Consider the following 14,327-nt stretch of genomic DNA (forward strand, 5'->3'; position numbering starts at 1 on the left):
GTCTCCTACAACACCTAAACTGGGTCACCTGATCACTAATGCCACTGCATCACCTTTGACATGTAATGTACAGTGTGCCAAATGCAGCCTTGCTGCTCATACAGAGTGGAGAACCTGGGACAATTGTCTCCAACAAACCTGGTATGTGGAGAAAATTCTTGATTAATACCTCCAGAGTTCTCCAGTCAAACCTGCATAGAAGGAAATAATTGTCTCTTGAGAGGAAAAATGTGACATCTCACTGCCTAGAGTAGGTAGGAGACCCACCGTAGCTTGAATTTGGCTGACAAAGTGGTGATGACACCAACCCAGGCATCAGGTCCCAAAGAGAACTCAACTGTAAGTCTTGCCCAGAACAAGTATAGAGAACCAGAAACAGGAGGAAAGGAGGGGAGAACAAGGACCAAATACGGTGGGCACTGCCTCTTGCTCTTTGTGTCCCTAGCACAGTGTACACAAAAGACCTAATAAATGTGGCTTTTAAGGACATAGACTGATTCTTGCCCCAATACTGCCATTAACTACCCTGTTTTCCCAAAAATAAGACCTAGCCAGATAATCAGCTCTAATGCATCTTTTGGAGCAAAATTTAATATAAGTCCTGGTATTATATTATATTATATTATATTATATTATATTATATTATATTATATAATTGTATGATGTTATATATACATATATATATAATATTATATAAGACCCGGTCTTATATTATAGTAAAATAAGACCGGGTCTTATACTAATTTTTGCTCCAAAAGACGCATTAGAGCTGATTGTCCAGCTAGGTCTTATTTTCAGGGAAACACAGTAACTGTACAACCTTGGATAATTAACAGCCCTTAACAGTTATCTCCTCAGTTGATCCAGCTAATCCAGGTGATCCAGGGAGGTCAATGCAAATGCTGATCTCACAGGGTGATTTTGAGGATGAGATGAGATAAGCATTTAAGGATATCTAGTGAACTCTGCAGAGCCATCAGCATACGTGTATATATGTGTGGCCATGCATGTGTGTGTATGTGTGATGTGATTTATAATAAGAAATATGTATTTGATCTTTGTCCCCACAGGGCTCCTGAAACCCTTAGAATTTCCTTAGTGATATGAGTAATAAGGGTGTCTTTTGTTATGTTAATGAGGTAACTTTTGGAAAGCAACTAAGAATGGGGGCTGGGTGCCAATGGGCCAACCATGTGATTACAACTTTCAGTCCCAACCTCAGCCTCAGGGTTGAGGAGAGGGGCTGAAGATTGCATTCAATCACCACTGGCCAACAATTTAATCAATTATGTCTATGTAATGACGGGCTTCAGAGAGCTTCTAGGTTGGTGAACACATAGAAATGCTGGGAGGGTGGATGCTCAGAGACCGGTGTGGAAGCTCAGTGCTCCTTCCCCACACCTCTTCCATCTGGTTGTCCCTGAATTATATCCTTTTATAATAAATTGGTGATCAAGTGAATAAAATGTTTCTGAGTTCTGTGAGCTGACCTAGCAAACTAATTGAACCCAAGAAAGGGGTTGTTGGAACCTCTGATCTATAATCATTCAGTCGGAAGCACCGGTGACAACCTGGACTTGTTATTGGCATCTTAATTGGGGGGTGAGGAGCAGTCTTGTAGGACTGAGCCTTTAATCTGTGGGTGCTGATGCTACCTATAGATATATAATATCAGAATTGAGTTAAATTGTAGGACATCCAGGTGGTGTTGGAGAATTGCTTGGTGGTGTAGGAAAACCCCATACATACATCAGAGTTAGGCGTCAGAATTATAGTTGGCGATAAGAAGAGGGGTCAGAGTGAGAATTTGGTGTGTATGTCAAAAGGTTATGTTAGGCAGAAGGTAGGCATGAACAATAGGAGGCGTGGGCGACAAAGTAACTGGCTCTTTGCACCACCCAGGTCCACTCCCGAGGGACTAAGTTTGTGGTCAGAACATCCTTGAAAAGAGGGAAGTAAAATCCATCTAAAATTATCTGGTTTTTGACGCCCACACAGAATGTTAAAGTTTACCGTTGGTTTAACCTTACCCTCATTATAATATAGTTACAATAAATTAGTATTGTGGTTCCAAACACTGCACCCCCCCCCCCGGGGTTTTCTGTGTGTATTGTGGGTAAGGGCATATGCAGAAAGGAATGGGATATATAACCTACACATGTCAATTAAATGCCTCAAGTCACACACAGGGGTGGGCCAGAGCCAACAATATAAGCTCAAGACCCAAACCCTTCGGGGCCATTATCTCCCTTGCTTTGGCCCATTCTTCCCTTAGAAAGTATCCTAATAAACTTTCCTTACTCAATACCGTCATGTGTGCTGAGCTGTAACTCTTTACTGCATTGGCAAAAGGACTGAGCCATTACTCCGGTAACAGTTAGGAATATGCCTCCTTGTTTTTAAATACGTATGCCTAGATATTGTAAACCAAACTTCATTTTAGACTGCAATAAAGAATAAAAAAGCATTTATTTGAGCAATTGGAGCTGCAGCCTGGGAGAGACAGATTCAGGTAGCAATCTAAATTGTGTTCCACTGAGAAAAAGGAGAGGCCTCCTAGTAAAAGTTTCTGCCCACATTCTCAATTAGGTCTGTTTTATGTAAATGAGGTAACCAAATCGTGCAGTTCTGATTGGATGGGACAGGTCTCCGACCATTGGTAGAAAGACAAAACAAGGGTTCCCCAGCAGGGGTTGACTCAGACAGTGTAAACAAGTGGGGAGTAGCACCAGAAGCCAAGAGTTCAGTCTTAGGTTCTGAGTATACATAGTGCATGAGAAGCCCTTGTCAAAGCAAAAGGCCGCTAGGCTCTTATCATTTATAAAATCGGGCCCTCGGTTGACCATGTGAGGGAGTCCGGGACACGAGTACTATCCAAGGATTCTAGTGTCCGTCCCAGGAGAAAGAATCCAGGAATGATGGAAACAGAGATGAAGGACATTTTCTGCTGCCTAGAATGTCTCCAGCTTCTGGAACTGGATTGAATTAAATTAGGTGGAAATAAACATCTGGGGAAAGTCTAGAAAAGCAATTGTCATACCTTTTGTGGGGAAAAAGGGTATCCCCACTTTCAGAGTTATCCTCAATTGCTCCCACATATCCCAGACAGGCCCCGTGCTTTCATGAGTGTCTCTTCCAAGAGTTAATCAGTGACCAACCAGAAAAAGGACTCAGGGAGCCAGGGCTTAGGGACCAAGGGTAACTGAGAGAAAGGTGACAGGGTGGCCCTTTCTAAGGAAGCTCCTAGTCTAGCACAGCCTGCAATAAATCTCTGAATACAAAATTGGGTAGATTTTAGGATAGAATAATTTCAGAAGGAAACAGGATATGGTCTGTAGCAGATAATGTATTTATTTTTTATTTTCATTCTAAGGATCAAATTTCCATACAAATAGACCATAAGAGTAGAATAAAGAAATAGTGGGAACAATTTTAGTTAATTAAAAAGTTGTTCATAATTACTTAAAAGATGCCCTTGTTTTTTTAATTTCCTGTATCTTAAATGACTGGGATCAAATACCCTCTGCATATTCAACATTTGCACTATGTATTTAAAATGATGGCAACAACATTTGCATACATCAAAACAATTACCACAAAAGGATTTTTCTAGGCCCTTTTCCCATTTAAATATGATTGACTGTACTATACATACTTAAATACATCTACATGGAAGATGAATGCAGCTCCCATAAATGAGTTTGTGCTAAAGCTAATATGTAGAATTTGTACACACATCAATGGCTTTTAAAATCTTCTTTTGTGTGTTGTTTCAGCCAATTTATGACATCTCTTATAAATGACAGCAAGGGCTCTCTTTTTTTCCCTCCCTCTCTTTGCTAGGCTAATCTTGAAAGAGTGCCAGTAAAAGGGGATCATTGCAATTTCCCTGGTCCCTGTCCTAAGCGCGGAGGGTCCTTCTCGAATACTCTTCCATACAGGGCCATCACTAATACAGGCAGAGGAGCTCCGCTCCTGCTCTTCAGACGTCCATCGTTTGAAACCTGATCAAAGAAAGCAAAGGATTAACTCAGTGCAGAATTTGGTTTCCAGCCCAGATACCTTCTCTGACAACATCTCTAATCAAAAGGTCAGAGGATTTAGTGTCAGATGACCCATCCTTCCGATCTAAAGGTCTAACAACAGAGGAACTTTGGGTAAAAATGCAGCATATAAATCTATTGCACACGGGATTAAATAAAAGAATGTATAACAAAGAGTTCTTTTAACTCAGGAAACACTAATAAAAAGTATAAATTATTACTATCATTACAACTTCTCAAAATAACACACTCATGAAATAAGTTGTAGAAGCATTATTTGATGCAAGTTGGACCTTTACCCCATGCACATAAAGAGAACATTAGTTGCCAGCTGTCATCCACAATCAATATTTTTATTTTTATTTCCCCATAATCGCAGTGTTGCCTTGGATCTCACAATGACATTTATGTAGAAAAATGAATCCCAAATTCGCCGTCAGAGCTGAAAGGCAATCTAGAACCACCAATTGTGTTCCATAACATAGTTGCCACACGTCTTTAAAGTGTTGTTTGTATAATGTGAACCACGATATTGCAATACTGCTTCATTATTTCACAGATTTTCATTATGCCAGTCTACCCCAACTGCTCAAAAAAAATAGATCACCCTGAAAAAGCCCCTACCTCATAATGTCTTTCAGGGGCAAGCTGACTCCCACTCAGAATGAGCTGTGGGAAAACATAACTTGTTCCAAATGTGCCACTGAGGGAGAATTCTTCAAAGCTGGTAAAAGCTGACCCCACAGGCTCCCCACAAGTTCTTAAGTCAGTGGTTTGACACTTCAGTAATGTGCATACCTAGGTAAAAGACGAAAAGAGAAGCGGTCAGAAATCTGGGAAATATTTTCTCAGCAAACAACAAAATTTCAAGAAATAGAGGAATCTGTGTTAGGTTGCAAAGTGTTTCAAATGGCAGGTCATCATCTATTAGTGAATCCTAAAACCAATTTCGTGGGTCAGAATTAGCTCTTTTTTTTCCAATGAACCAAAATGGAATACACCAGAAATTTAAAAATCAGAGTGCATTGCACATAATTACAGCTTTCTTAATTCTAATTTGAATCATTTCATAAATGTTTGTTTCAAGTAAATATCTCTTTTTAACTCAGTCACACATCTTGACTGCACTGGGCCATGATGTGACACAGACTTCTTGCTCTGGACTCTAGTTGAAGAGAGTTTGAGAAACACTGCTCTACAGTAATGTGAGAAAAAAAGAGAATGCATGGAAGTTGAAGCTTTTTAAACTTGAACCTGGCCTTCTAAGAACCAATCAATCAGCTTTATGTTTTCACCTTGCGGCCAAGAGAACTAATTCTGTTCCTCCTAAGACTGAACAAATAAGGTGTTTGGGGAGGGGGCGTGGTAATTCTGTGATAAATATAACAATATTCCAATTAACTGAATCCAGCACAAATTTTAAAGAAATGCAATGAAGACCTAGAAGAAAAAGTAACAAAGAAGCCATTGTAACATATTTAAATATTCCTACCTGTAAGTAATACTGGCCTTCTACTATGTGCAGTCCATCAAAAGCACCAAGTGCATACACCTCATCTGATCGCTTCTCAGACATCTTGTAAGTTAAGTGACAACACAGGTCTTTCTGGCAAACTGTATAATTTCCTGTGCTTGTCTGAAGCTCAGTGAAGGTGAACTCATCAAAATAAATCATCCCCAGAAAATCAGACTGCTCAGACGAGAATGCCTTGACACTTCTGGCATAAGCACTCCAGTCAACAGCTGCAGGGTAGGTAGGCTCACGCCGAGGCCGGGACTTCAGTTCTGAGAGCATCAGCTGGCCACTCTCTGTTTCCATGTCATAGTGATACACCTTGACTGCTTCAGGTGTGTAAATTCCACTCCCTACGGGCAACAAAAAGAAATACAAACATTGGGTTTAATTTTTGCATAGTGACAAACGAATAGAATCAGTCCCATAAGAAATGTAATATAAAGTTATGTAAGCGTAAGGATTTTCAAGATAGGTAAGGAGATAGCTGTTACATTGGCATAAGTTCCAATTTGACTCTGCATCCTCCATAAGAGAATACTTGTACTGAAATGATCATTTGACTTGGATGGCTTTTATTTATTTATTTTTTTACTTAAGCTATCCTTTTCTTTTCTCTTTTCTTTTCTTTTCTTTTCTTTTCTTTTCTTTTCTTTTCTTTTCTCTTTTCTTTTCTTTTTTAGCCAACTTAACAAACTAGAAAATTCCCCAAATGTGCAGATTCATTTTAGGTCTCTACTGACCTATTTAATTTATTTGTGTTTGAGATTCTTCATCCAGACAAATGGGTAACAGAGCCGTTAAGAGGGGAGCCTGCATTACCTTGAGCATGGATACTATAAAGGACAAAGTGTAAAAACCCAATTAAGTCTAAAGCGCTTTTGTCACCTCGACAAGATGTATTTCAGTATTACTAATGGATGTTGGCTGCAAAGTTCTTTATCTCCGGTTTTGGGTTTTCATGTGACTTGACCTCTCTCTAACTCCAATTTCCCCTCACGTGAAATGGAGATAATAATGTTTGCATCCTTCTTTACTCACAGGGATAATGTTCCATTTCAGGAATGTTGGTATAGAACCCCATGCGGTGATTAATTTTGTGACATTGCAGTTACTAAAACAGTCATTAAAGAAAAGAGTGGCTTGAAAATCAGCGAAGACTGTCGCTGCCACCTGGTGCAGTGTGAGTCACCTGTCATATGCATGCTGGTGTTGTGGGTAGCTGAAGCGAGCAGGTTGACTCTCATGGCTCTGGCCCATGCCGAATGGAAGGGAACAGCCGAGAGGAGGGGCAGCGTGTTGTACCACGCCACGGGTAAGAGAACGCTGTCAGCTTGAAGGTCATCCACCACCACCACAGCCGGGTCATGAGAAAAAATGTCAAAGCAAGTGAAAATGCCAAACTTCCCAAAGGGAGTGTCAAAAGTCACATGTTCTGATTCCTTGGGGAAATCAAACTGAATTTCAGGTGCAAAAAGATTGTACTGTTAACGACAAGCAAAGGAGAAAATTAGTAAGAAAACTGCCAAATAGATGTGATCAGTACCCATAAAGTCTTTCTCCTGCGCATGCTGACATACGTATTTAAAACTGTTGCACATAAATATATGTAAATCATACCCAGTGTACCACAGTCTATGAGTTTTTTTACTGTGACATTAATTAAAAAACAATTTTCCACAACTAATGAATCAACCAATGAAATTATATCTACAAATGATGGGATATATTTTTATCTTAAAATCAGAGGTTGACTTTTGAATCTGCCAAATTTCAGATTGTTTTCCACTGCATTCCTTAAATTACCAGCAGCACTGCTCGTGTGAAATCTAACACATTAATAAAATAAATATTGTCATGCCTCCCTGTGATACTGCTAGGTATATATACCTGAAGGGGAGTAGATTTAGAATTAATTTAGATGGCGTAATAGCTAAACCTTGTTAATGAGTAAGCCACTCGTAATTTTTTTTTTCTTTTCAGCCTGATTATTGCTCCAAAACTCCACTTACCCTGGGCCAAAGAGTACAGCTTATTTTTTTCTCAGGTTATTATTTAGCCCGGTTGTGTATGTGTGCTCTTTGGCAACACCCTTCTCCCCCTCACGAAGGATCCTGTATTCCTCACTCTCCCTCAAGTCATAGCCCACCCTTCACCCCGCCGTGATCAGCTCAAGGAACGCACGGGGCCTTATTGGAGTCAAGGGATGGTGAGGTTTATGCAAGGTTTCTAAGAGAGAGAAATGCATTTTCCTTCTGGATTTTGTTGCTATAAGGATGTGAGCCTCATGTTGAGTAGCCACGTGGCTTCTAAGAGGACAGATAGCCTGAGAAAAAGCTAACAAAGGGCTAAGAGAGATGGAGGGATGGGTGACAACTTTTGAGCCTCTGGGGGGACAGACTGCATCTGAAACTGGACCTACTGTTTCTATAACTTATATATTTTTCAGGTACATAAGCAAGGACAATTTTTAGACCAATTTCAGTTGGGGTTTTCTATCACTGCAATCAAACAAGTCGTAATGGAATGAATGACCAAAGCTTAGTACAAAATGTTAACAAATTGGGCCAAAAAACTAACTCAGGTATTAAATCATGGATGAAACAGAGCATTTCTCCTTTCTCAGAGAATACGAAAATCTTTGTGAGGTTCTTTTATCACATCTGTTTGAATATTCTGCCATATTGTATTGTATGACTAGTTCAAACTCAGAACCCCTATACAAAACCAAAATAAATTAAATCCTTGTTTCAACTAAAATGTAATTATTTAAAAACGTGTTCATAACAGTTCTTTCACCATCATTCAACAGACAAGGATACATACATATCACAAGCAGAAGAAGAGGTAAAACAAGTTTAACCGAGACACAAGTAATTCTCACCTTATGGTAGCGTGCCACAAGCTTACCCTCAGAATCAAACACCACGTTAGTGTTGTACTGGTAACGACCGTCAGGGGGACAATTAGTGTCACTGGCATTGCATGGCTTCTTGTCCCCAATATTTGCCACGACGTAGATAGAGTTGTCCTTGGCCAGGCAGCTGAGCCTTTCTTGTACTGGGGTGTAGCCAAACCTAATTCAAATAAACTTGCTATATTTTAATGATTTCCGAAATTCCAAAGTGATACTTTATTTTCCCATTACTCATAATAGAACAGCTCTAGGTTAAGAACCAACAGAAAAGATTTTAAAACTCCCATGCAGTATAATTTTCATCTTGATAGAAGGTAACCTATTTTAATGGGCCAGACTCCAGATTGCAGTGCAAGACTGAAGAACAGAAAACATGGCAGAGGAAGAGGAGAAAGAAGAGAAGCAACACTTTCTCTTATAAAGTACCCGGGAAGGCAAACGGAGGGCTTGAAATTTGACAGAGTCTTCTAATGGGGAGGGCCTTTTCTATAATCCAAGCCATCGTCTGACTAGGAGGCAGTAAATCATAGGCACTGTGTAGGTCGTCTTGTATAGGAACAAATGCAGCATTATTTCCTGGAAATAAAGAAGAAGGAAGAGGAAGAGGAGGGGATTAGAAGAAGGAAGAGGAGGAGGTGGAGGGGAAGGAAGGCAGGGAGGGAGGGAGGAAGGAAGGAAGGAAGGAAAATAAAAGACAAGAAAAAAACAACAACCACTTCACTAGTTGGCTCAGTTTTGTCATTTGTCAGTGCAACATACCTAAGAGCTTCCTTTCTACCTTAGAGGGCCCTGGCAAGAACCCCTGCAATAAATACAGACTATGAAATTCCTTTTCTAAGTAATGGCAAGTCCGTTCCCATTGGCGATATCTATCCTAGAAATAAGAAGGGGTGTTGGTGATAAAATAGCTGGAATGATAGCTGACTTCAAGTACTTGGAAGGCTGTAATCTGAAGGAGAGGAGTCGTGCATCTGAACGTACTGTAAGGCAGTACGGAGACCAAAGGAAGGTATAGAGAGGTTTCGGCAAAAAATAAGATAAGAAATAAGACAGCAACCAGAGCACACTGTCCAAGAAGTGGATTCACTACTCACTGAAAATGTCAAGTATAATAAGATGGATCTAAGGACTCAGAGGACATTCAATTATCACGACTCAGTGTGCTTGAATTCCAGCCAGGTTAATTCCCATTTGGGAGACTTAAAGCCTCCTTTTCCCCTCAGATTTAAAATGGAAATAGTTATGCCTGCTACATAAATTGAATAAGATCGTGTGCATAATGTGCCAGGTACAATTTCTGGGGCCAAACAGGTGCTCAATAAATAAATAATGGCCGTTGTAGGTTTTGTCACTATAAGAAGACAATCCGGGAAATGGATGACTTTATTGCTTTGGAGACTGGTCAGGCTTTCTCCGTGATCTCTCAGCCCCTTTGCAGCTGATGTTGAGCTGATTTTTGATTTATAACTATTGTTTTAGACCATGTCTTCTATTTTGCCTTCAGGAAAAAAAGGGGATACTGTCAACACTCATATTCATGAAGACCTTTAATAAAATTATCACGTCATTTGTTTAATTTTTCTTTTCTTGGCTAAATAATTAGGGTACTTTAATATTTCCTATTAGTTCCTCATGAGCAGAGCCAAAGGAAGCATGGGACATGTCAGTATTCTGGTATTTAAACATGGAAGGATGAAGGCAAGGTCCTTCTATTATGCCTCCTGAGGAGAGCAATGCCACTAGGCAAGAAACAGTGGTTTTCTTTACCAATATTACCATCATATTCAAAGCTGAATTTCTCCTTTTTACAACACAGAGCTGAAAACTTGTCTTTTGAATAAGTGTCTGAAAGACTCAATCATGTTAAAGTTTCATTAGTCACCTCCCTTCCCAACTGAATTTGTCAGAGGCTAATTAGGCAGCAGGACATTTTTCCCCCGGGAAAGTCGGTTTTCTCAGCTCAGGAGCATAGAATGTATTTTAGTATAAGTCTCTTGAATGATTGCAAATCATGAGTCCTTCCTGCTCTGGGAAAAGCCCCATACTAAAATAGACATTGAGTCATAGTTTTGTCATTCCTGTAAACACAACCATGAGACATTTAGAGACTATCTTTCCAAAGGTGAAACGCCCAGGGCAAGACTTGACTCACACAGTAGAGGTCCTGTATTGTAGCCCTGGACCATTCCAATCAAGATCAAGTGGCCCAAATTGTTTGAGTTCCTCTTTCTGTACAATAGATACAGTTCTGAGCAGACACATGTACATTTAAAACTGGCAAATTAAATCACCTTTTAATGCATTGACTTTTGCCATTTAAAAGATTTATACAGGAACTATTTTAAAAAGTAAATAAACCTGAAATAATCTATTTCATAAACCTTTCTTATGTTTTATACAAAAGCTTTTTAAAGTTATGCCTAATAATTACTAAATAATTAGCTATAAATAATTAGTAAAATTTCTCAAAGGACAAGAACACAAAGAAGTTCAGATCCAGTTCCTTCCGTTAAAAAGAAAAGCATTAGTGACTGTTCATGTTGGAAAGGGCATAATAATGTACAGATTCTATACGTATTTCTTCACTTGACAGTCTTGTCTATTCTGTAAGGGAAGGAGGAAAGGAAATTTTATTATCACTGTTTTGCAGATAAAGAAATAGACATCTAGTGCTTAGGTTGTCTGCCATGTATCACTCGGCTGAGAGGTGGTAGAGCGCGGTCTTGGAAAACAACCTTCCTCTTGCAAGTGCTATGCAATTTCCACTCACCATATTGATTACATTGCAAATGACAGTGATATCAAAGCTCCTTGGAGACACAACCCATTCATCTGTCTACCATTCCCACGAAGGAGGCAAGTGTTCACGGCTGAAACAACTTACTTAAATTTGGGAACTCAAGTCCTAGGTATTACAATTTTTCTCATTGTTGAAACTCAGTCAAGCACATGTATTATAAAAACCGTGTATACACATGCTACTCATTAAAGAAAACTACAATAAATATCCAACCATTCATCTTCATCTCTAGTCATTTACCAAACAGGAGACGTGTGCCACATGGCACACATTATGAAGCATTCGAGGCATCTCAGTCCAATGCCATCGATCGATTATTTGTCAGCAAGAATACTAGCCAAGCTCACTGAATTTGTTATTTTACAATATCACAACTTTTTGTTCAAAAATGAAAGGCTAATGACATTACCTCTGTGGGTCTTTGCATGGAATCCAGTTCACTTCTGGGTGTGGGATATCTTCCAGATAGGGATAAATGGTCTCCCTTGTGAAGACCCAGCCATAAACTCCATCCTCTGGGGTCACAATGATATGTGCACCCTGTCCAAAACAAGTGGAGGCATACAAGTTTCTCATGAATTCCAAATAGTCACCCCCTTACCAAGTTTTGAATTCCCTATACACTATCCCAAACAGGATAAAAAGGGCAATACCTGCTTGGCTGCTAGTTTAACCGCTTTCTCCAAAACATCTATGTTCTTGTTCATGAGGAGCAGAGCTTCTTCCTTTGGAACAGGTGTTTCTGTTTCATTCGGTAATATAACAGCATGCTCATACACAGCAGCAATGAAAGTGTCCAGGGCACCCACACTTAGGACAAAGAGGGTCAAAACTGCCCCATATTTTGGCAAATACGATGTAATCATAGCTACAGTTTAGTACTCTTTGATAATCAAACTCAGATTCTTCTATCTTGTATCACTGGAAAAACTTCTGTGGCAAAGAACCTGCCCATTACCAGCTATTTATATTGTCTCATGAACATTACACAATGGCACAGAATATATTTCACAGCATTAAGGAAGGGTGTTGTGCAAGCATACTGACAGCCAGAATTACGTAAGTGGATGGCCTTGAGCATGCTGTGCTTTTGTTGATACTGTTCAGAAGTTCACCCAACTCTAAAGGAGGGATGAATGAGCCAACTGGATGAATCTACCTCAATCTGAAACACACTGGCTATTGATCTCTTTTCTCTTCATAAAATACATTCTCCTGGTAATTTAGTATTTCCATTACTAGGGCCAATACGGGTTGCAGAAGGCCGGCACCGTAACAACAATTGGTTGAAGATGCATGTCTATCACTGTGGCAAACATTGACTAGAGTGGGAGGAAAGCCCTGCTTTGAACAGAGCTCAGAAACTTGCACAGGAAAACAATTACATACATGCTAATGACTGGGCTTGCTTGTTCCTGACCAGTGACCCTGAACTTTTGCATTATCAGAGGATATCAGCAGAGGCCACAGTTGCCAGTTTCTCTTGGAAAGGCTGCCAAATCGTCTGGAATTTTATGTGTGAACACAGTGTAAAATGTAGATAGATTAAAACAGGGACAGTGAGGGTGAGTACCCACTAGGCTGAGTCTGTGGGCCTCTCAGGAACCTGTTTGACACCATGCAGTTCATGAGGAGAAAACCAAGGAGCTAGGTAGGCTCTGGGGTCATACAATTCTTCACCTTTATAGAACCTTTCACATTTTTCTGAGTGAAGCCCTCTTCCCTACATACTTGTACTAGTACATCACCCAAAATTTAATTTTCAGGAGGTTGTGTCTTTGTGCCTCTGAAAAGCTAAACATTTTAAAGATGTTAGATATAGTTGTCATTTATTTAACCTGAGTTTCTGACATTTCCTCTCCCTCTGCTCCCACATCTGATTCATCATAAAAATTTCTTTTAAACATTTCTTTCTATTCTAATTCATTGTGTTATACCAGATGTCGGCTTTTTAACTTATCTCTCCACCTCCCATCATAGCCAAAGTTGTTAATTCCACACATAACCACCAGATGAATTTTCCCTGGACAGCCTGTTATGTGACTTAGACTCCAAAAGAGTCAGTGGTTCTCTGTCACAGTAGTCCCCTCTTATCCATGGGAGATACATTCCATGACTCCCAGTAAATGCCTGAAACTGTGGATAATAGGAACCCTATATATACTATGGTTTTTTCCTATACAGACATACCTATGATAAAGTTTAATTTATAGCTAGGCACATTAAGAGACGAACAACAACTTATAACAAAATAGAACAAATATAATAATATACTTACTGTACTGAAATGAAAGTTATGTGAATGTGGTCTCTCTCTCTCTCTCTCTCCCCCCCCCCAAAAAAAAAAATATCTTATGGTGCTGTAGCACCTTTCTTCTTCTGATGATGATATGAGATGATACAATGCCTGCGTGATGAGATAAAGTGAGGTGAATGGCGTAGGCAGTGTGACGTAACATGAGGTTACCACGGACCTTCTGATGAAACATAACAAGCATTTTATGGCCCCTCTTCGGCCTATCCCACCAGCATCACTACTCTTTCTCTTGGGGCCATTATTCAGTAAAGTAAGGGTTACTGGAACACAAGCAACATAATCCTGCGCCAGTTGATCTGATAACCCAGCTGGCTACTAAGTGACTAACAGGCATATACAATGTGGATACTCTGGACAAAGGGATGACTCATGTCTCCAGAGGGACAGAGCAGGACCCATGATTTCTCACCTGCTACTCAGAACAGCCTGCAATTGAAAACTTACAAGTCGCTTATTTGGGGAATTTTCCATTTAGTATTTTCAGAACACAGTTGACCGTGTGTAACCAAAACCATGGAAAGCAAAACCGCGGATAAGGAGGCACTACTGTATTTAAAACATTAATTCCCAGATGTGACCCATGCTCCATGAGGGATAAACAAGTTGCAGGATATACAGATATTTTTTTTTTTAATTTTAATAGTAACAGATTAACACTCATGTTTACTAGAAAATTTACAACTCTTTTATCAAACCCATGGATAGTAGAATTCATACTATTCTGGATTTATTTCTAC

At 39.7% G+C, this 14,327-nt stretch overlaps 1 protein-coding gene across 1 annotated transcript; it reads right to left on the bottom strand.

Moving 5' to 3' along the window:
• Nucleotides 1-3,326: 3,326 nt before the first annotated feature.
• Nucleotides 3,327-12,223, bottom strand: LOC109447983 (vascular non-inflammatory molecule 3). Its single transcript, XM_019732808.2, has 7 exons — nt 11,927-12,223; nt 11,683-11,813; nt 8,441-8,633; nt 6,749-7,040; nt 5,536-5,909; nt 4,668-4,841; nt 3,327-4,004 (listed from the first exon to the last, which is right to left on the bottom strand). The coding sequence occupies exons 1-7, from the start codon at nt 12,137-12,139 to the stop codon at nt 3,876-3,878; spliced, it is 1,506 nt and encodes a 501-aa protein (XP_019588367.2). The 5' UTR covers nt 12,140-12,223; the 3' UTR covers nt 3,327-3,875.
• Nucleotides 12,224-14,327: the final 2,104 nt, after the last annotated feature.

The sequence above is a fragment of the Rhinolophus sinicus genome, linkage group LG05 (genome assembly GCF_036562045.2).
Source record: "Rhinolophus sinicus isolate RSC01 linkage group LG05, ASM3656204v1, whole genome shotgun sequence".
NCBI classification, from domain to species: Eukaryota; Metazoa; Chordata; class Mammalia; order Chiroptera; family Rhinolophidae; genus Rhinolophus; species Rhinolophus sinicus.

Coding starts and splice junctions, on each gene's coding strand:
- LOC109447983 (XM_019732808.2), bottom strand. CDS start 12,139: ATGATTACATCGTATTTGCCAAAATATGGGGCAGTTTTGACCCTCTTT. Junction 7,041..8,440: donor TTGTGGCACGCTACCATAAG/GTGAGAATTACT, acceptor TGTCGTTAACAG/TACAATCTTTTTGCACCTGA. Junction 4,842..5,535: donor AAGGCCAGTATTACTTACAG/GTAGGAATATTT, acceptor TCTTTTACCTAG/GTATGCACATTACTGAAGTG.